Source organism: Hyperolius riggenbachi, chromosome 11, assembly GCF_040937935.1.
Source record: "Hyperolius riggenbachi isolate aHypRig1 chromosome 11, aHypRig1.pri, whole genome shotgun sequence".
NCBI lineage: Eukaryota > Metazoa > Chordata > Amphibia > Anura > Hyperoliidae > Hyperolius > Hyperolius riggenbachi.
In genome coordinates this window covers 63428182-63451912 of record NC_090656.1, presented here as the reverse complement: position 1 = coordinate 63451912, position 23731 = coordinate 63428182, and the positions used below count along the sequence as shown (strand labels likewise).

The 23731-nt window shown below is 47.2% G+C and overlaps 1 protein-coding gene across 1 annotated transcript in view; it reads left to right on the top strand.

The window, feature by feature from the left end:
* The window catches only part of CRISPLD2 (cysteine rich secretory protein LCCL domain containing 2), a 115771-nt gene that overhangs the window by 75039 nt on the left and 17001 nt on the right, over positions 1-23731 (top strand). Inside the window, exons 7-13 of the mRNA XM_068260181.1 lie at positions 3988-4140; positions 6027-6087; positions 8279-8345; positions 13036-13166; positions 13276-13319; positions 15600-15672; positions 18097-18172. Of these exons, the coding sequence (XP_068116282.1) occupies positions 3988-4140; positions 6027-6087; positions 8279-8345; positions 13036-13166; positions 13276-13319; positions 15600-15672; positions 18097-18172 (605 nt within the window). The remainder of the gene's footprint in view (positions 1-3987; positions 4141-6026; positions 6088-8278; positions 8346-13035; positions 13167-13275; positions 13320-15599; positions 15673-18096; positions 18173-23731) is intronic.

Sequence of the window (23731 nt, the reverse complement as noted above, 5' to 3'; positions counted from 1 at the left end):
TAATCTAGGAATCACTTATGAACGAGTGACCAATGTCCGCATTGTTTTAATACTTACCCAACTCCCATAGCTCCCAACTGTCTCTCTTTTGGAGGGACAGCCCTTCTTTGGGAACCCATCACTCTGGGCCTCTTTCCTCCTCATGTGTACTTCTTTCAGGACTGATATACAGATCGGTGTAAATATATGTATTTTATTATTGAAAATTTGTTTCATTGACTGTAAACTTTATTCTCATCCTTAAAATTGATATGTTTCTTATTTTCAAATGTTCATATAGAGGAAAATGATCCGGGATAGAGAGGACCAGTATGGTTTGAATTATAAAATAACACATTTTTCTTATGAAAACTTTATGGTATGTGTGACGAGGGGTGTGGCGGGCATGATTAGGGGTGTGTTGGGGCGTGATTAGGGGTGTGCCGGGGCGTGGCTTAAGTGTCCCGCTTTCTTATCTCAAAAAGTTGGGGGGTATGCCCACTCCCTGCCAGAAACCGCTTGTTCGTACACCGTCCCATCAGCCCTCCTTGGCTATAGCTGAGTAGCGTGTCTGTACAGTGCCACTGCCCTGAACTGTCACCCTAAGGTCTTGTTCAGCATCTTGCTTAGCTGATGCCAAGTGCATTTGGCATTGGTTTCCATCATTCTGCATCACATCGTGTTTTTGAGTCCCTAGGTGTACGGTATAGTCAGAGGTGTATCTAGAGGGGTGCAGGCATGGCACGTGCTATGGGTGCCACGGCACCCTTGGCGCAATGCCTGCTCCTGTGCTGTGCCCCCATGCCTGCCCTTGTGATGTGCCCTGATGCCTGCCCCATGCTTCCCCATCACTCTAACCTCAGATCAGATTATTTCTGTTATTTGGGGACACATTACTACTTAACTTATATATGTAGGGCGCACTTGGCTTAGTGTTAGAAAAGAGTGCAGAGAGGGAATAGGAAGGGATCTTTCCAAAAAAGTAACTTCAGCACTATCCTGAGCCCAAAAATGCAGGCAACCATAACACATGTACGCTAGAAAGTGTTTTTGAAGGGAGCGAGGCTCTGACCGGGGAGGGGGGGGGGGGGGCGATTTCAGAGTTGCCCATAGGCTCTATATTACCCAGTTACGCCTCTGAGTATAGTTTTGGCCATCGTGCTGCATATCAGTTTCAGAGTGTTGGCAATCTTCTTATAGCCTTGGCCATCTTTATGTAGAGCTACAACTCTTCTTTTTAAGATCCTCAGCGAATTCTCTGCCATAAGGTGCCATGTTGAACTGCATGCATATTACTGAGTTGGGAGCAGGGCAAGTCAAATGACGGCTCACCCTGGTGAAGCTCAAATTCCCGGTGGAATTAAATACTATTCCCCCTCCACGTCGTAGCAACTCAGAGTGACAAGTAATGTGGGGTCTGGCGATTGATGGGACCCCGAATTACCATACCCTTACGCACCCTGCGCACTACAGCATTAGCGATATAGCGGTGCCCAGCTCTGGACACCAAGCACCAAATCCTCCTGCTTCGTGTCGAACTTCTAATGACCAGTATGAGACAGTGGGCCCAATCCAGTTGACTTTTTCTCCAAAATTTTCTCCTGGGTGATATTTTCACACCTTATGGATAAAATGCCATTTAAAGAGAACCCGAGGGGGGTTCTAAGAATCCAATTAGCACACATAGGCTGGGTCTGCATATAATACCCAGCCTCTGTTGCTATACTGGTTCCCACAGTCTCCCCCCTGCGCTCTGCTGTGACCCCATAAATCAAACGCATTGCTAGCAACACGCAGCGTGTCGCCAGCAGGCTATTTACCTCTGAAGTGACACTCTCGCGGCTCCTCCGCCTCCTCCATAGTGCCGCTCCCCCCCTGCATCCCTTCCCTCCAATCAACGGGAAGGGACGCAGGCAGGGAGCGGCGCTATGGAGGAGGCGGGGGAGCAGCGAGAGTTACACTTCAGAGGTAATCAGCCTGCTGGCGAAACGTTGTGTGTCACTAGCACGGCGTTTGAAATATGGGGGCAAGCAAAGCGCCTGGTGGAAACTGGGGGGATACAGTATAGCAACAGAGGCTGGTCATTGTATGCAGACCCAGCCTCTGTGTGCTAATTGGATTCTTAGAACCCACCTCGGGTAACAAGCGACACCCATGCTAACCTAGAAATAAAAAACGAATACATAAGTAGATAAATACTACTTCTACTTACATAACAGATGTATTGTGCTATCCACGTAATGACTCCTGTGAATTTTATTAAGGAAAAACAGAAAATCCTTTTCTAGGCAGTGGCCATCTTGCCAAGCTAATGCTGACATCATATCCTCCCTGACTCTTGTTTTCCCCCCTCCCTTCTCTTGCTCATTGTGTATTCATTAGCTGCCCTCCTCCCAGAGTCTTCAGACACTCCCACTGAGGTGTATACTAACAACTGCACTGTCTTTTTTTTATTTACACATCCAATCGCTGAGTCACCTCAGCCTTGCTTGTAAACACAAGTCATCAGAGGGTGTTTCTGATAAGTACCTAGGCAGGGAAATAAATGGAAGAGGAGGGATATATTATAGATACAAAGAACTACCAGCATTCAACTGTTTGGCACTGGGGCCAGTGCTCCTAAAGTATGTGATAACTCCAAACCATAACAGCAGAAAAAGTTTTACAAGTTTTTAATGCAGGATTAGCATCTTTATCACTTAATACACTCAGACCAGTTGCTGTTGAAATTTGATTTTTATGGTGACAATACTGCTTTAAAGAGAATCTGTAATGGAAAAAAAAACCCTCTGGGGGATACTTACCTCGGGAGGGGGAAGCCTCTGGATCCTAACAAGGCTTTCCCTGTCCTCCTCCATCCCTCCGTTCAAGTGCTTAGACCCCCCCTCTCGCCTGTGCAGTAGAGCGGATACGATCGGGCTCCGCTATTTTCGCCTTAGCCCGAATGAAGAGCCACTAGTAGTGCACCTGCGTGCCATGCCAATTTAGTAATGCTGCACGGCATAATAGCTAACCTAAAGCCGGCTCATGCACGATACACACGCACATTCACCCTATTGCAAGTCCACTGGATTTGGTTCAATTGCCAGGGGTTATGCAGGGACACTTAGCAAGTTCCATAATGCAGGTCTAAGGGTCCACATGTAGCAACATACAGCATCAGAGTTGTGCGAGGTTAAATCGCAATGTAAGATGGTTCAGTAGAGTTCTGCTCGGCAGATGCCGACTACAGACAGATCAGATCTCACCCATTGGAAGCTTTGTAGGTACCCACTTTGTGACTGCAGTGGCGCTCACTATTGTTGTCAGTGGATTAGACATTAATGGATGTATGTTGAGCTATTTTGATGGGACAGCACATGTACACTGTTATACAAGCTGTACACTGTCTACATTGCATTGTATCACAGTGTCATATCTTCAATGTACTCACTTCTGTGAGATTTATTTTTTTTAGGAATACTTCCTGTTGTGCATAGATTCTTTTAAAAAAAATCCCTTGATCTGTTATTAATTTCAAGTGGTTATTGATTCACTGTGATAGGTTCAAGAGCCTTCCCTGAGCCAATGTAATCCCCTGGGGTATGTGCACCACTTGTTGGGAACCTAAGAGTAAGAGTTCCCCTTTATTATTCTCTTGCGAGGACGATTCTTGCATTTGGTGCACTGCATGTGACACATCTTTTTTTATTTTCGGTCCAGCCAGGCTTCAAAGAGAAAAACTTAAATTCCTCAGTTCTAACATGGATTATCACCCCTGCCAGAGAAGTAATTTCACTTCGCCAGCATGTTCCGTCCTGAACGTTAGATGCTGGGCTGTCCTTTAGAAGGTAATAAGCCATATTACCAAATAGCGATTGTTTCAAATCAAAGGATTGCCTGAATAGTTTACACAAGTGAAGATTGGAGAGAAGGTCTTGTCTGTGTCACGTTAAATAGCTCCGGTCGTGTTTGTGGCGTGCTTCATGCAGATTGTTCTGAACGTGGCGTCCTGTTCTCCTCCCGCAGGTGACAAAACAGCCGGAACTACGGAGATGGAGGAAACCAACGAGATCGAATCGCCTCGTGTCCCCGAAGAAACTCTGATCTGGGTGCACGAAAAGATCACCAAGCCCAAAGTGGTGCCAAAGACAACGCAGCCAGCCAACGAACACATCATGAGTAAGGAAACGCTTTGTAATAACACTCTGCTCTTTGTGAAAAGGTCAGAAGAAGGGGGGCACATTTCATACCTCTGCATTATCTGAGTGCAAGAATATCAAGGAAAAAAGACAACCCCTGATAAATTTCATTCAGTCCACCCAATATACACATATCCAGCAATGTTTCCATCTATGCCTTCTGTCACTCCACTCCTTCAGTCACATTCCCACCACAGCTCTACCAGTCACGCCTCTCTTGCTTCTCCAATCATGCCTCCCTGCCTCGTATCCATGCCCTGCTATGCCTAAGTCACTTCCCCAGCACATGTGCAATGATGATTCCTCCTACACATCCAGTTTTCTCCCTGCCACACCCCCTAACATCTTTTTTCCCCCCCCCCGCCACACCTCTGTGCATGCTCCCAGCCACACTACTTTACATTCTCCAGTTCCTGGCCAGCCACCAACCCACCAGTCATGGTCCCAGCCACACTCCCTTACAGCCTCTAGTCCCTGCCCAGTACACTTACATTCATGCTCGCTGCCACACCCCCTTGCATCCTCTAATCCCTGCCCGCCACACCTTTAGTCGTGCTCCCTGCCACACCCTCTTACATCCTCTAGTCCCCGCCTGCCACACCTCCAGTCATCCTCCTTGCCACACACCCTTAATCCGTGTAATCCCTTCCCACCACACCTACAGTTGGGCTCTCTGCCACACCCAATTACATCCTCTAGTCCCTTCCGGCCACACATCCAGTCCTGCTCCTTGCCACAACTCCTTACATCCTCTAGTTCCTGCTTTCCACACCTACAGACAGTAATGCTTCCTGCCACACCCCCTTACATCCTCTAGTCCCTGCCCACCGCACCTCCAGTCCTGCTCCCTGTCATACCCTCTTACATCCTCCAGTCCCTTGGAAAAAGACGAAAAAGAGAAACCGAGAGCCCAGTATGGTGTAGTACCGTTAGGATCCGAAAAAAAACCAAAACGTTTAGTATAAAGATGTATACTCACAAACGTGGGTTACCTCAAAGGCAACCACTGAATAGACAGGTGGGGAGCATTAGCATCTGACCCCACTCAGGTTTAAGAAGTCACTCTCTGTAGATAGGAAAAAGGGGGACCAACCCCTCCACCCAGGGTGGATTTAAATGGTAAATATAATTGAACAGAGGTGCCAAAGTAGGATAAAAGCATCTAAAAACCGTCTAAAAGGGGGAAGTATGGGTGGACTCACCTCCCTCGAGGTAAACAGACGACACAAAGACTCAAATTTAAACAAGTCAAAAGGTACATTTAATGAATAACTCCAAAATGATGTCTTTATTGGGAAGATGGACTTGCTTCCTGTTATGTTGCAAGTAACAGGAGGTAAAGGAAATCAATACTACTCAGACAGCAAAACAAACTGAGCAGACGTTCTCATCCTTCATGTGAATGTCTGCACAATTTTTTTTTTATTCCAAAACCTAAAAAAAAAAATTGGGTTAACATTTTACTCCAAACACTGGAATGCCCAGATGCCCAGACGTTACACTGTGTCTTTAACCAGCCTGTCAGTTGTATGCATCTTGAGAAAAAAGTTGCAGGGGACAATTTAGAGAGAGATTAAGCTCACCTTATTGGAGATTATTTTTTTTTAACTTTCCTATGCCGTACAGTGGTTGTGTATTTCAGGTACCACAGAGGGGTTATACAGTAGCTTTAATTGTTCTAGATACTTTACAAATAGAAATTGGCATTTTTACAAAACCATTCCTTAACTTTTTTTGTTATTAGTTGTATCGCTGTTTCAAAGTTAAGAATTAAAGCAATATTTTGCTATGTAGTGTTCCTTTAAGATAGGTGACTGTCTTTAGTTTTTGACCTCAATTTTACCTTTTTCTTTGTTCCCTCCTCAGCTCAAGTGATCAAGTGTGAGACAAAAATGAGGGACAAATGCAAAGGATCCACCTGCAACAGGTACTGGTAGTCATTTTACTCACTTTGAACTAATTGTCAACACAGCAGCCATCTTGTTCTGGAATTCACTTCAGAGCAAAGGTGCAGCAACTTCTGGTTAGCTCTGGAATGTTCTAGGTAATGGTAAAATCGGAAGATGTTGAAATGCTGGAATTTTTTTTAGAGCACTTATTCTGGACCTCTGTGTGTTTTTCCCTCCTCATTGCCTCTGGTCCCCATAATCTCTACTTGAAAAATATTACTTTCGGCTAAGGGAGTGCATGATCAAGTAGGATACACGGGGTGTTGGGTTGGAGGACCCTGCCAAAGGCTTACAATCTAAAGGGAGGGGTGTACAAACACACTAGGTGGGTGTACGTTGAATGGGTACTTAGCTGAGAGGGCTGGGGAATAGGCGAGAAAGGCTAGGCCAGCGAAAAGAGGTTCAATTTGAGGACTTGCTTGAAGTTGTTGGAGTGGAAGAGTCTAATGTTGGGGGGTTGTAAAGGAGTTACTGAGAATAGTGGCAACCCTAGAGAAGTCCTGGAGTTGCACATGTGAATAGAGTGGTCAGGCGAAGGTTGTTGGAGGGTCGGGAGGGGGTGCCAGGTTTGTTCTTGTGAACGAGTTCAGAAATTTAGGTCGGGTAAGGTTTGTGGATGGACTTGTCGGCCAGGCCCAGTATGTTGAAGCTGATTCTATAGTGGACAGGAAGCCAGTGGAGGGATTTACTGAGGGGAGCCGCAGAGGCTAAGCATTGGCCGTGAATAATTCTGGCTGCCGCATTCATAATGGACTGTAGGGGACGATTCGGTTCATAGGGAGGCCAAACAGAAGGGAGTTGCACTAGTCGAGACGAGAGATGATGAGTGCATGGACAAGGAGTTTTGTGGAGCCAGGAAGGGGTGGAACTTGGAGATGTTACGGAGGTAGAGCCTGCAGGACCCGTGGACTTGTTGAACAGACCCATGCATTTCTCTGTACCTGTTTGCACTGTACATTTGCACTGCATATAGGAATGTCCATTGCCACAGCCCAATGGACATTCCCAATCTGCACGATAATTAGCGGGAAGTGGTTACAGCATAGTATGGTACAGCTCTAACTCCACCGTATCTGTTTTTTTACTGGTCAGTGGTGATGTCCATGTGACCTCGTGGCACACCGACAGTGAGCTGGATTTCACCTGTTCTTCTGTATCAAAACACAGTTCCCTAATCCCTAGGACTTCCTTCCACTCAGTCACTGGTTACTCTGAAGTTACTTGAATTACTTCCGATTTAGCAGAATGGCGACATTTTTTCTATAGTAGTCCTCTAAGGAGGCCACCCTGAGGTCTAAAGTGCCTCACAGCTGAGTGCCAATAAATGAATGACCTCCTCTGACTCACAGGCAGCCCATGGAACCAAAGGAATAATGGCCAGACTGTTTTATGAATATTTTATGGGTTGTGCAGGTTTCAGGGTGGAGACAGCAAAATAAACTGATTATATTGCTACTCAGATTTATGTTTCAAAATTGGCAGCGACCACACAATCATTTAAAGCGGAGCCCTGCCTTGCCTACCAGAGATGGATGAAGATGTAATGAGGCCCTAGGCAAGGTAATTGATTTGGGCCCCCCTTTTGGTAAGCTTAAGAGGAGGGAGGTCAGAGAAGATAGCAGGTGGGCCCCTTGACACCCAATAGGTGCCAAGCACTTGCTTAGGTTGCCTGGTGGATGATCCTGCTCTAGGTGTATGCAATATTGGGGGATATATTCAATTCAAAATGGCAGATGTGCTCTGAAATATAAATCGATTCTGTGTGAATTGAAATCATGTAAGCATTAGCTGATCCCTTTACGATTGATATTTTCCATCCTGCTCAATTGACTAAATTGTCGATTTGGACAGAGATTGGCTAATTTCCATTGATCAAGCAGAATGAAACATAATTGATTCTCCCCTGGTGCCGGTCCAATAAAATGATCTAATCAAACGTTCAATTGAACAAGATAATCGAGTAATGTGTGGTCTGGTCACCTTTACCCAATGTTCAGGATAATCACCAGAAACTTCTGTATTTTTTACTCAAAAACAGAACAGCTGATTGCGGATCTTGTACCTCTATCCTTTGCCTTTTTTAAAATATCTGCTTTGAAACAATCCTAATTTATGACGATACTTCTCTAAGTAGAATGTCCGCCTGATCAGTCTGCTTTTCTCTTGCAGGTATCTCTGTCCACCGGGCTGCGCCAACAAAAAGGCAAAAGTTTTCGGAACGCTTTACTATGACAGTGTAAGTATTTTACCCCAAATCAATAGATGAAGAGGGCCATTTCAAGAGAGTCTGAAGCCTATTTTTTTTTTACCTCTTTTTATCACGCAGTTATCTTCAGCATTAGGATACAAGCTGATTCGCTGCATCCCAGCGGCAGAATGAGGTATTTATACCCCTGGAATCCCCAGGGCAAAATTCCATATTGCTGTTTTTGCTGCCCAGCTCTGCCTCTAATCCAGTCAATCTCTGCCGATCTCCACTTCTCCCCTCCCCTCTCAGTGAAAGAAGACTGAGAGGGGCGGGGATAGGCGGAGAGCGGCAGAGATTGACTGGACAAGAGGCAGAGCTACTGCGCACAGCTCTAGCTCTTCCAGGAAGCGGATTGCAGAAGTTTGCCCCGGTATTTCAGGGTCATAACTACCTCATTCTGCCTCAGGGATGCGTGAATCAGCTTGTGTCTTAATACTGAAGATAACGGCGCAATAAAAAGAGGTAAAAAAATAGGCTTCAGACTCCCTTTAACAAGCGAGGGGCATATGTACCATCCTCGCTAATTAGCGGATTACACTTGTTTTTGTGCGAGAGACCAGCAGCCAGAGACACGTAACTCCCACCAGGCCTACAATAATGTACACAGGAGATAGGATGGTAAAGAGCGCAAACACAAATAGCAATTTCTGGAATGCTCTCTGCGTTTTGTGAAGTAGAGTTCACGTCTTCAGGAAAAAGTATTAACAAACGTATATAATTGATGTCAATCCTGTAGGCAAACTAGCACAGCGCACAGTTTTGGGCATAGTGGAGCGTGCGATCTTGGTCTCTGGGTAGCCCTGGTGTCCCTCTGGCGAGGATGTACTTGATGACGAGCGTAATCCGCTTATTAGTGAGGATAGTACATATGTTTTATAACTAATGAGGTTACCAACGTGCTTTTAAATGTCGGTGTTTTATACATGCAAAATAAATTTTAAATTTCAAAGTGGGATGAAACTTCATATTAACTGAAAAAAAAAATCTAATAAAATACTATTTATTTAGCTTATATATCCTGTTATTTTTAGTGTTCACTGTCAGATTTAGGTGAAATGTGATATGAAAAAAAGAAAAGCATATTTCTGCTGGTTTCCATCATTACTGTTTCTCTGTGAGGCCAAAAGTGACATCACTTCTGCCCTTTTCTTTTTTTTTTTCAACCCAGCTCAGTGTTCATTTTCCCGGAATCCATTGAAAAGGGCGCCTGAGCTGCCTGTATGAAAAGGGCGCCTCCATAGACATCAATGTTATTTCTGTAAATATCGGCTACAAGGTGGTGAAAAGGGCGCCCGAGTTTTGATATAGGCTACAAGCGGGCACCCCTTGGTAGCCCATATTTTATTTGGCTACTTTCGGCTACAGTAGGGCACCACCTTGTAGCCCATATTTTTTTGGGCTACAAGGTTTTCGGCTACATTAGGGCGCCCCTTTGAAGCCCATATTTTTTTCGGCTACAAGGTTTTCGTCTACAGTAGGGCGCCCCTTTGTAGCCCATATTTTTTCGGCTACAAGGTTTTCGGCTACAGTAGGGCACCCCTTTGTAGCCCATATCTTTTATTCAGCTACAAGATTTTCGGCTACAAGGTTTTTTATTCTACTACAAAAGGGCGCCTCTTTGTAGCCCATATTTTTCGGCTACAGTAGGGCACCACTATGTAGCCCATATTTTTTTCGGCTACAAGGTTTTCAGCTACATTAGGGCGCCCCTTTGTAGCCCATATTTTTACGGCTACAAGGTTTTCGGTTACAGTAGGGCGCCCCTTTGTAGCCCATATCTTTTATTCAGCTACAAGGTTTTTGGCTACAAGGTTTTTGATTCTGCTACAAAAGGGCACCCTTTTATAGCCGAGATTTTTGATTCGGGGGTGCAGGGGGGTTTAGGATTAGGCATCACAAGCAGGGTGGGGGGGGGGGGGCGTCTTAGGGTTAGGTACCTCTAGGGGAGTTTAGGGTTAGGCACCACCAGGGGGGGCATAGGGTTAGGCACCACCAGGGGAGTCTTAGGGTTAGACACCACCTGGGGGTCTTAGGGTTAGGCACCACCATGGGAGTCTTAGGGTTAGGCACCACCTGGGGGGTCTTAGGGTTAGGCACCACTTAGGGGGTCTTAGGGTTAGGCCCCACCTGGGCAGTGTTAGGGTTAGGCACCACCATGGTACTCTTAGGGTTAGGCACCACCAGGGTAGTCTTAGAGTTAGGCACCACCTGTGGGTCTTAGGGTTAGGCACCACCAGGGGAGTCTTAGGGTTAGGCACCACCTGTGGGTCTTAGGGTTAGGCACCACCAGGGGGGGTTTAGGTTAGGGGAGGGTTCTGTGTGAGAGTAGGAAGAAGTTAGGTCATAGTAATCTCCAGTGGCTGAGTTCGGCTTAGGCACCACCAGGGGGGTTAGGGTTAGGCACCATCAGGGGAGGTTTCTGTGTGAAAGTAGGGAGAAGTTAGGTCATAATAATCACTTTTCTAGATCTAGAGCCCTTTTATAGCCCAACAAATTTTGCTTACAACAGCATCCTTTTTATAAACTAAAACTAGCTTTTTCGGCTATACCAGGAGCCCTTTGTAGACAAATTTGACATATATGGGCTACACCAGGCGCCGTTTGCAGCTGAATTTGGCATATGGGCTACACCGCCCTTTTCAAATAGAGGCCATTTTCCCTCCCTACTGCCACAGCTTACTATTCCTCCCAAAGCAAACATCATCTAGACAACAGGCTTACATCACTGTTTAAACTTTTCAAGGGGGGGGGGGGTTCAATTAGCTAATTACTAATGACCTAATTACCTTCTGGTCATAGTGTCCTTATGTCATCCAGAATAGGAAGTTGTATGTTATTTGCATGGTGAGAATTGCTTGTTACTGCAGCTAAAAAACTCCCAAAAACTTCCCACAATCCCCCTGGCACTAAAGAGTTCCCGCAGTTAGGCAAAGGCAACCAGACCAGGTAAAAAGAGAAAAAAAACTGGGGAACATATAGTGACCTATATTAGAAAAAATGGGGGTTCCATTTATTTTTTTGGGGTAACTGTTTTTTGGCATTTTTTTTTATTTTTTAATGTAATGTCTTCCTTTATCCTTATTTAAAGTGTACCTGTAAGGAAATAAGTGCTCTGGAAGGGTACTCGCCTTGGGAGAGTGAAGCCTCTGGGTCCTCCCGTCCTTCTCCATCAGGGCCTCTGCAAAATCACTTGCCGACCCTTGTCGGTGGCTCGTGCATGCGCAGTAGCAAGGACCTGATTGGGCTCGGCTTTTCCTGCCTAAGCCCAAGCAGGTCCGTGCAACTGTGCAGGCCACAGGAGTCTCAGCACTCTATCCACCTGATAGAGGAGGACTGGGTCCAGACTCTTCCCTCTCCTGAGGTAAGTATTCCAAATGAATGCATTGCAAACCTCATAGGTTTGAACCACTTAAAGAAACTCCGACCAAAAATTGAACTTTATCCCAATCAGTAGCTGATACCCCTTTTTACATGAGAAATCTATTCCTTTTTACAAACAGACCATCAGGGGGCGCTGTATGACTGATATTGTGGTGAAACCCCACCCACAAGAAAAGTTTGAACTTTTTTTGGCAGTTTCCTGTCTGTGAACCTTGTTGCATTGTGGGAAATAGCTGTTTACAGCTGTTTCCAACAGCCAAAAACCATGCAGCAGCTACATCACCTGCCAACACTAAAATGTTCACTGGAGTTCCTCTGTAAGGACCGGGCTATTTTTTGTTTAGCTGTGCTGCGTGGGCTCTCCAGCCCACAGCACAGATCAGCAATGAGGCAGGGCGATCAGACTTCCCCCCTTTTTTCCCCACTAGGGGATGACCTGCTGGGGGGGTCTGATCGCCGCCGCTCTGTGTGGCCGAGTGGGGGGGGCTCCTCAAAGCCCCCTCCGCAGTGATTTTCCACCTCCCTCTCCTTCCCTCCCTCCCCTTCTTGCTGTGAGCGGGACAGGATGGCGATCCGTCCTGCGCCGCCCCTGATAGGCTTCAGCCTATCAGATGCCAACGATCTCCGGCCAATTAGAGGCCGGGGATCGCTGATCTCCTCTATGGCGCTGCTGCGCAGCAGCGCCGTATGATGTAAACACCGGGGATTTCTTGCCCGCGTGTTTACATTTAGCCTGCGAGCCGCGATCGGAGGCTCGCAGGCTGTTCACGGAGACACCCCCCGTGAACTGACATCCATGTAAAACCACTTACGACCTGCCGTCGCCTATCGGCGGTAGGAGTGTGGTCATGTGTATATATACACAAATTATTAGAACTTATTTTAATTCTTATAATAGTAAAGTTGTGTTACTTTGTAATGCACATCATTTTGTGCATTGCATGTCTTAAATATATTGAAGCAGGTAATTGTCTGTCTTGGTCCTTTAGCTCCTTTTCTTACTGAGAAGACAAAGTAATGAATGTAACAGGCCATGTCTTTGGTCTAAACCCCTCCCCCTTCCCAGCAACAACGATGAGGTTCTCAGAGAGGAGCTGTGAAGGGGCTTAAATAGGTTTTTGATTTGAACACAGATCAGCTGATCCCAGCCACTTCCATCTTTGCTCTAAAGATTTATCTCTTTGTGGCCAGCACTACACCTCAGCTCAGCATAGCCAAAAATCATTCATCCCTTTTCACACCTTGTATGATTCCTGTTACGCTTCTGATCGATTGGTCATGTCTCGGTTTTGTGCAGATGTCCAGTCTGTGTCGGGCAGCAATTCATTATGGGGTCATTGACAATAATGGCGGACTGGTGGACATCACGAGGAAGGGCCGGCTGCAGTTCTTCGTCAAGTCCTCTCGGAACGGAGTCGAGTCATTAAGGTATTTGGACGATAATTCTTTGTTTTGTACAATTCCATTCTTTGGTCTGCCTGTCTGTGCCCCATCTCTTATATCAATAACGTTTTTTTCTCTCTTTCCAATATTGCAGTAAATTTAAACCAGCAAATTCATTTGTGGTCTCCAAAGTTACTGGTAAGTGTAACAAAAATGTGTAAACTAAATGTGAATTCTACAAATATGAAATAGAATAAGCCCCTTGAGTTATAGTGGTTCCTGCTTATTGGGCTTCCGTTCCTAAGCTTGAGGAACTCTGGAGAACATCAGTGATCCAGCAGCCTGTTCTGGATTCTTGTTAGAGAACGATGTCTGCTATCAGCTGGCAAAACTCTGAAATCCACAACTGGGTCATATCACAACACAGTGCAGCTGCAAAAAGCTTGGTGCATTCGATTTTGTGCCTCCAGCACCCACAGCGAAGACTTGAAAGGTGACCACTGCCCATACATTTTTCCCAACAGATTCGATGGTTATGATCGAATCTGCCAGAGATCGAAGACGCAATGTGGCGGCCTGATCTTAATTTCGAATTCTACAAAACTATCAATGAATCAAGCTGAAAAGATGGGGCGGTTGGTTGCCTGGCAGTAGATTTCTGGATGACCAACAGATCCCACCTCCAGTGTCCCCTCCATTTAAATTGTGCTCTCCTGGACTTGTGGAGAGTGTTGACAGTGGAGCTTACACTCACCTGTCCGCTGGCGCCCTCCTTTTGTCAGGCTCGGTCCGCTCATGAGGCAAAGAGAGGCGACTTCCTCAGGTGGCAGAAGTCTGGGGGAAGCTCCAGGCAGAAACAGGAAGTGAAGAGAGTGCCTGGTCAAGGGGCAACTGTACCTGGCCAACCTATACTGGGGGCAACTGTACCTGGCCAACCTATACTGGGGGCAACTGTACCTGGCTAACCTATACTGAGGGCAACTGTACCTAGCCAACCTATACTGGGGCAACTGTGCCTGGCCAACCTATACTGGGGGCAACTGTACCTGGCCAACCTATACTGGGGGCAACTGTACCTGGCTAACCTATACTGGGGGCAACTGTACCTAGCCAACCTATACTGGGGCAACTGTACCTGGCCAACCTATACTGGGGGCAACTGTACCTGGCCAACCTATACTGGGGGCAACTGTACTTGACCAACCTATACTGGGGCAACTGTACCTGGCTAACCTATACTGGGTCAACTGTCCCTGGCTAACCTATACTGGGGCAACTGTACCTGGCCAACCTATACTTGGGCAACTGTACCTGGCCAACATATACTGGGGGCAACTGTACCTGGCTAACCTATACTGGGGGCAACTGTACCTAGCCAACCTATACTGGGGCAACTGTACCTGGCCAACCTATACTGGGGGCAACTGTACCTGGCCAACCTATACTGGGGGCAACTGTACTTAGCTAACCTATACTGGGGCAACTGTACCTGGCTAACCTATACTGGGGCAACTGTACCTGGCTAACCTATACTGGGGCAACTGTACCTGGCCAACCTATACTGGGAGCAACTGTACCTGGCTAACCTATACTGGGGCAGCTGTACCTGGCCAACCTATACTGGGGGCAACTGTATCTGGCCAACCTATACTGGGGGCAACTGTACCTGGCAACCTATACTGGGGCAACTGTACCTGGCTAACCTATACTGGGGGAAACTGTACCTGGCTAACCTATACTGGGGGCAACTGTTCTTAGCTACCAACACTGGGGGCACCTAAAACTGGCTACCTACCTACATATACTGAGGGTGTTTTTTGGGGGGCTCAGAGCAGCTATAACGTGCGGTGCAAATTGTCAGGTGCTGTGTGATCATTCTAATTCGGGGGGGAGCATCCTCACAAGTTTACCGCAGGCAGCAAAGATTCTAGAGCCAGCCCTGCCTCTTGTAACCTCTCTCCATTTCCATCAGGGTGCCCATGTCCCATGACCCGATTCACGGGTTACCGCTACACCCCACTAAAATCTGATATGGCCCAGGTTTGATTGCGGTATGTTGCCACCTTATAGCAGAGGATTATCAAAAAGATCAAGTACAAATCTGCTGCGTCATTTTCTCCACTGCATCGGCCCCATTGTATTCTATCCTCATTGTGACCCGCATTACCCGGGTAACAGGCTATCACTCCCTGCCGGTAGTACTGGTAAAATTGCACACGGCAGCTATCAGGCCTATTTGCTGATGAACGACACGTTTCAGTATCTGAAAGCTCCTCACCTGTCAGCGCTGCTGCTGACAGAGACGAGGATCCCCCCTCCCCCCCCCCCCCCTCTTCGCTTGGTCTCTCCCACCTGACAAGACTTTTACCAGTCATTAGCGTTCTGCAGCAATAGGCAGCTCAGTTACCGCGCTTTCTTTGCAGTTGTGGTTGGGGGATTTGTGTATTTGATGCTCTCATATGTTGTCTTTTCTTTCAGCACAGACAATTGACTGCTATACCACTGTGTCCGAGATCTGCCCCTTCGAGAAGCCGGCTAAACACTGTCCCAGGTGAGCCCAGGTCACCCTGCTGTAACGTTCATCACCTAAAGTGCCCATTGACCATACAATTTTAACGAACGATCGACCTTCCAATTGTTTGTTGCCAATTGGCACGATCAACACTATCTGGTCTGATCCATCCGAATGGTTGATCGGTTGCTAAATTGTATGGTTAAGGGGACATTGTTCCATCTACAGGTATAGGAAGACAGGTGCAAAGAAAACTAATGCAAAATGGAGGGGTTGGCCAGAGGAACCAATCAGGTTACAGATATTACTATACGAACCTTATGAAAGCAGAGTGGGCAGAAGTGTCTGGTGGAGCACACAGGACTGATGAGAGCCTTTTCCGGCCTTCAGCTGTACGGGCCCCCATTCAATAGTACAGGAAGGGGGGATACTGTGTGTCCGGGGTCAGTGCTTCTATAGGGTCAGACTGGGCAATAGCCCAGGACCTCAAGCTGCTTAGGGCCCCCACATGTCAGGGACTGTGGAAGTCACAAGTTTACTGTCAATACAGTTTTTGTCAACAACGCCCCCCCCCCTCCCCCCCTTTACCTAAAACTCTCCTAGGCAAGTCCTGATGTAGTGAATGCATAGCTCCCAACTGTCCTCTTTTGTAGAGACAGTCCCTTTTGGGAACCCTGTCCCTCTTCCCTCATTTGTCCCTCATTCATGTACAGATCTGTGTAAATATATGTATTTTTCTACTGAAAAATGTTTTTCAGAAAACTTTATTCCAATCCTTTAAATTGATGTATTTCTAATATTCAAATGTTAATATGAAGGAAAATGAATGAGGATAGTAAGAACCAGCGGTATAAAACAACATATTTTTCCTAGGAAACCTTTATATTATGTGTGACTAGGGGTGTGTCAGGTGTGGTTAGAGGTGTGGCAGGGGTGTGGCTTAAGTGTCCCTCTTTCTGATCTCAAAAAGTTGGGAGGTGTGTGAATGGGAGCCAGACTGCTGTAAACCAGATAGAATTGGCTCTGTAGCAGTTCTGCCTGCTTCTTGCCCACTCTACCATCACATGAAACCTTTGGGCAGTTCACACTTGTTTTAAAAACGTATCCGTGGGATCCGTGGGATACGTTTTTAAAGCTCTGCCGAAACGCAGGAAGATGATCCTATGTTAAAAATGGGACCTGCTCCCACTCGAGCAGAAACACGGATCCGTGTTGCACGGAAAGAAAACGTTGCAGAGTCCGGATTTGAGACCTTTTTTCGGACTGGACAGGAAAACTTGTGGGAATCAGCAGCACCAGAGAGAATTCTCATTGGTTCATGTTAAACCAATGAAAATTCTCCCTGTTGCTAGGCAGCATTGGCCTGTTGCAGCCTATGTTTCTGCTGGCCTGCAGGATGTGGAAGGGACCGGGCGGTGGGACCAGTGGTGGCGGCGAGAGGTGAGCAGCGTCATGATACCGACGCGATTGGCGCGCGCGCAGACCGGAACGTGCCCTACCATCCAGATCAGATCCGTGTCAAACGGATGTGTTTTTCAGAAAAACTGATATGCTTGACACGGATCCAGTCTGAAAAGTGTGGACTGACCATTATGAAGTAAGAGCTGCTTTGCTATGGCCCCGTAAGTTAGTTGGGCTGTAAATGACACAAGGATACTGGTTGGTTGTTCTAAGTAACTCCCTCCACATTTGCTTTTCTTTGCACCCAGCATATGAGGAGAGGACCTGTCTATGTACTACATATATTGATATTGGGGGTATTTACCATTTTTATTTTGCAATACCTTATTTACAATTAATTTAAAGAGGCCCTGTAGTGACATATAGCAGAATGCAGTAAATTATTCAGGAGACCCACTTTTATGGTAATTTTCCTAGTTTCAGCATCAGAAACACTTCCTATATATTGCTGTATATTGGTATGTAGCCCCGTCCTCCCAGTGATGTCACAGCCTAGGCTGTTTAGCTATGTGAAATTCTCCTCCCAGAGAATTCTGGGAGACTAGGCATTAGTTTCATTGCCTTTAAAACTGTCAGTAAATGAACCTTCCACAGAGTTGCACCTGACAGCAATAAAGATGTCGCCACTTGCAATACATTTCAGAATGTAAATCAAGCAGAGGAAAGATTTTACAATGAGCAAACACTGACTAAATAATTTATAAATTAATATTGTTCAAAAAAAGAAAAGCATTTTTAGTCATTACATTATTTTCACTACAGTTCCTGGTTAACACAACTCGTTAAGAACAAAATGCAAGAAAAGTGCGTGGACTTGCAGTGTAATAGTAGCAGCCGCCGGCTCTGCGCTTGGCACTCCGTGCCGCTCCTTACATCATGGCACCTGCAGACTATTAATAAATCCTTTGCTTTCTGAAGCCAGAATATTTACTGGAAAAGGTCTTTGCTTTCAGGTCTGGCCCAGGCTGTACTCTGCAGTAACTGATTCTTATTGTCTTTCAGATTTTACTGCCCCAACTACTGTAAGAGTGAACCCTCGCACTGGGCTCCCGTCATTGGCACCAACATTTACGCAGATGTAAGCAGCATTTCTTTTATTGATCTTTGATTTTTATGGAATTGCTGTGTTTATGCAAAGCACCGTGTCAGATTCACACACCGCAGTTTGCTATAACTTCTCCCCCCTAGGAATACGGCTGGAATAGGCAGTCGCTACTTATTATGTTACAGCCCCCACAAGACACATATATTTTCCTAGATCAATGCAGTCGTCAGCGGCAGAGCTGTTTTGTGTCCGGTTTGAAGCTTATTTATTTCCTGATGCCAAATAACTCTCTTAACCACTTGAGGACCCACCCTTTACCCCCCCTTAAGGACCAGCGCTGGTTTGATTGATCTGTGCTGGGTGGGCTCTGCAGCCCCCAGCACAGATCAGGGTGCAGGCAGGGAGATCAGATTGCCCCCCTTTTTTCCCCCCTATGGGGATGATGTGCTGGGGGGGTCTGATCTCTCCTGCCTGCTGTGGGTGGCGGGGGGGGCACCTCAAAGCCCCCCTCCGCGGCGAAATTCCCCCCTCCCTCTCCTACCTGCTCCCCCCCCTGAGATCCGGGCTGCACAGGACGCTATCCGTCCTGTGCAGCCAGTGACAGGACGTCCCCTGTCACATGGCGGCGATCCCCGGCCGCTGATTGGCCGGGGATCGCCGATCTGCCTTACGGCGCTGCTGCGCAGCAGCGCCGTACAAATGTAAACAAAGCGGATTATTTCCGCTTGTGTTTACATCTAGCCTGCGAGCCGCCATCGGCGGCCCGCAGGCTATTCACGGAGCCCCCCGCCGTGATTTGACAGGAAGCAGCCGCTCATACGAGCGGCTGCTTCCTGATTAATTAGGCTGCAGCTGGCGACGCAGTACTGCGTCGCTGGTCCTGCAGCTGCCACTTTGCCGACGCTCGTTATGAGTGTGCGGTCGGCAAGTGGTTAAAAAGTAGCCGGAAAGTGACTTAGCTGCTGCTATAGAGAGATTCAGACCGTGCCTTCCCCCTTGCAGTCTGAAGATCAGGCTGATGCAATCCAAGCAGCAGAATGTGCATCCCCAGAGCAGGGATGAGCAGAAACTACGCCAGTGCGAATTTTACGCATCGTAGTTTGCAGGGGCGTACCTAGAAAGCCCCGGGCCCCCCTGCAAAAAAAAATTCCGCCCCCCCCCCCCCCCCCTTCAGGGCCCGCTCGGGGACTTTTTGGGGGCAGGAGGGGTCGCAGCATAAGAGGAGAGCTGTGGCCGCAGATCGGTGGGGAGGGGGAAGTTCCCCCCCCTCCCTCACTTTGGGCTCTCCTCTTAGCGCTCCCCTCCTGCAATCAATCCAGAGCTGGGACAAGGTCCTCCAGCACCCAAGGCTGAGACACCAAAGTGAGCCCCTCCATCCTTCCCGCCCCAGCTGTCACACACTGATTGCTATTAGACTAAGAGGGCCACAGGGCCCACAACCCCCCGAAACCTTAATATCTAGTTATCTGGCTTGCAGTCACTGCTATGTATCCCCTTCTCTTATTTCCTTATGCTTCAAACACAATTAGGAATGACAGCTGAATGAATTGTGCGCCCCCTCCTACTCTGCGCCCTGAGGCTGGAGCCTCTCCAGCCTATGCCTCGGCCCGGCCCTGAATCAATCATTGGCGATGCTCGCGGCGGCGGCGGCATGCAAGCTGAGCACATACCTCCTTCTGGCCGGTCTCCGATCACAGTGCTTTATGGAACTTCCTGTGTAAACAGGAAGTTCTATGAAGCTCTTAGTAATCGGAGGCCAGAAGGAGGTATGTGCTCAGCTTGCCTGCCGCCGCAGCTGCCACGAGTACCACCAATAATTGATTGCAGGAGGGGAGCGCTAAGAGGAGTGCCCGAGGTGAGGGGGGGGGGGGAATTTCCCCCCTCCCCACCGATCTGCGGCCACAGCTCTCCTCTTATGCTGCGACCCCTCCTGCCCCCAAAAAGTCCCTGAGCGGGGTCGCATCCCCTATTGGTACGCCAGTGGTAGTTTGCATCTACGCATCGTAGTTCGTAGGTGAAGTTTCAAAACTACGCTTACGAATTTATGTGTAGAGAAGTACCGCTATGCGTAGCTTATGCCCACTATGCGTAGTTAACATGTGTATTGCGTAGTGAACTACGAATGTGTTACTTGCGTCTAATTTTCTGCGTGCGACTGTATGCTTACAAATGTACGCATTGGAAAGGGGAATGTACGCATAGAAGAGTTCCAGGTATAAACAGGTAAACCGGAATTAATGCGTAAAATTTTCTGCATACGGGCATAAGCATCCGCATACATTACTCTTTGTACTATGTGTAATTGCGTATTTTAACACGTAGTCTACGAAATGCATACGAAGCGAATATTTGATTTCGAAGCCGTAGTTTGGCGAAGCGTAATTGCGTAAAACTACACATAGTTCCAGCGTAGCGAAGTTGGCTGACTACGACCATCCCTGCCCCAGAGCCCGAAATAGACTCATTGTAGACAGTGCTACTGGTCAAGTAATCATAATATCATAATACTTGTTGTAGGTGAGGGGTGTTGAGAGGGAGGGGTGGCACACTGTTATGGTGGGGTCCTGGTGGCCACATTTGTTATGACTCCCCTGGCTATGAGTGGGGGAAGGGGGTGTGATTGTCAGGGGGGGGGGAGGTCCATCAAGGTTTTGTTTCAAATGTCCCATTACTCGGGGTTACACCCCTTTATGAAGCAGCATTAAAACAACCCTCTGGGCACAGATCTAAATGTAGCAGACTATGGCTTTAGTCATCAACACCTTCAGATTTGTGCCAAAGGCTTTGGCGGTGACAAAAACTTTTGTATAAAAAATATGGTGACTTGACCAATTGCAGCTGAGCTGAAGGAGTTGATAGCAGGCTGTGTGGGAGGGGCTGATGCTACATACCTCGCATGGTCATGGTATTCGGACTACAAAGGCCGGCATAGATTGAATAGTACTATGATGGTATTGCCGTGGTTGGTGAGGCTACCTTTCAGACTTAGGGCTTGATTCTCAAAGAACTATTATCACGGTTGCGCTAGTTTTATAGTGCACGCAACTTTTTTGCGTGCAACCGTGGATTTGCACGCGAAATCGTGGCGTAATGTTTTTTGCGTGAAAACCGTTATGCGCGATATAACGCTAGAGTGACCGTGATAAGAGTTATCGCGGCTTTGTGAATCAAACCCTTAGTATGGCTTTCACAGCTTTACCCGGAAAATGGCGCTAAATGAGGTCAGGAGGTCACTCTACAACCAAGTACACAACTCACATATCTATTTCTGGACATCTAGGAGATCCAGTTCAGTTTTCTGATGCATTTAGTGGGACTTGTGTTTGTAACAGTGCCCATGAATGGTACAGCCTCCTGAACGATTGACCTTATGATCGGGTACCAGTAATGATCTCGATGGGCAACAAACGATCGCTTCATCGATTGATCTGAATTTTGGAATGATCTTTTAGTCTGATCAGATGGCTTATCATTTTCCCCTCCATTGGTAGGCCTGAATGATCGTTTCTGATTAAACACAATGAACGGTTGATCATTCCGGAAATTGCATCGTTAAGGTGCCCTCTAACGCTAACATTTCACAAATGTTCAACCATCCTATCTGCTTGTTCCCACCAAAGGAGGGAAAAATGATAAGCAAACCGATCATACCAAAATAATTGTTCAGGAAATTCAGATTGACGGAGCGATTGGTAGACTGATCGTTTGCCATCGATCGACGCCATTAATGAGTACCATTAATTATTATCTGTAATAGTAAACAAGGGTTGTAATTATGGATGCAGGTGCATGCGCACACCACACCGACTGCGCTTGTGTGGAGGGAGGGCAGGCTTTGGGGGGCAGGGGCTCTGCGGTGGCTGTGTTGTGCAATTCTTCTGAGAATCGTGCGTTTACTGGTAGAAAATAACTAGGGCTTTCATTTAATCCACACTCCTCAAATGCTTAGCTGAAAAGAATACATCTTAGTTGATGATGTTTTATTTGAAAAAAAAGATCTTAGACTCTGATCTTTTGCGCAGTGGCGCAAAAGATGGCGACTCCACCGGCGACTCCAGTAGTTGCGTTTCTTTGCTCAGAGTCGTGCGCAACTGCCCAGCTTGATCGTCCTCCCCTCACAGTGAGCATTCTGTGCAAGCACAGTTCAGTCTCTCGAGAACCGCACTTGCGCTCAAGGCTATGGGCCCAGAGTCATGCACATGCTATTGTGCACGACTCTGGGCAAAGTTGTGCACCTAACGGAGCCACCAGCGGAAGCACGGAGGAGACCCAGAGAACGCAGAGGGACCTCGCGGGATATGGGGGGCTGGAGGAAGCCCCAGGTAAGTTCAGAATTCCATTTTTAGGCACCGCTCAGGGTCCCTTTAACAGATGGTCACAATGGTGGATATTGGTGGCTATTTCAGCTGACCGCAGTGCTACATCTATGGATACCACAAGGTGCCACAAGTGAACAGAGTGGACTTTGTGGAGGGCTCTGCTCTTCCCTTGATTTATGCATAATCGGGGGATCGCAAATGGTCACGGTACTTACCAGAAGACATATGGCCAGAGAGCACAGACCACAACCTCGACTCATTATTCTGAGAAGGGAAGATGCAGAACAGAGGGTTAGATGTGAAAATAACTGGAAAACAAGGGACTTCCAACAGAAACCCGTGTTGGGATTTTGTAAACACGGTCTAAATCTTTCCAGCTGTGGTGGGATTTGGAGCAGTCAGCAGCAGATGCACATGTTGCAGTAACACACACACATTTTCAGCATTGCTAACATGTGCTTTGCTTTTTGCACACATGGCTGTCCCATTAAATGATGGAGAAACTCTTACAACACCCTTCACATGACTTTGCTCTCATTTAGCAGTCGAGGTATTTGTTTACCAGTCCGTGGAAATACTGCTGTACTGGCCTCGGGTTGTTGGAGATATGTAATGAGGTGTACAGGGGTCAGGCCAGGCTCTTGTATGCTTGCCGGGCTATTTGTTTTAGCCTTATCAGTGTTGTTGTTTTAATGCTTGTACACACAGCCAACAAAATGCACAAACAACTCCCCAACATTACCGACTGCATAACCAATCGATTGCACGGCTCGTATTTTTTTGCACCAACCAACGGATTGGCCAACTCATTTGAATACTGCACACACAAGCAGACCGACGGACTGCACGATATGGCCGCATTCAAAACAAGCCATCCAAGCAACTTGTACACACGTGGCCAAGTGCACGATATCAGCCCAACAGTCGTGTGAGTTGCTCTGCCAGATGGACCGGGCAAACCGCCTGTTATCAGTCGCTCGTCTAGTTGGTTGCCACGCATACACATGCCCAACTATCGCCCAACAGACCAAGTTTGTGCGATAGTAGGGTGGAATAGTTGCACGTGTGTATGAGCCTTTACAGCTTCATCCTGAAGGTGGTGATAGCTTGGAAGAGGATAAGAAGCCACTCTAAGGGTGCATACACACATGCAAATTTCATTGGCCAATCACTGAACAATTTTACTACATCCATATAGCATGAGGACCAATGAAATTTGGATGTGTGTATCAGGCTTAAGGCTAGGTGCCCACTTCAGCCGGACCACGAACGG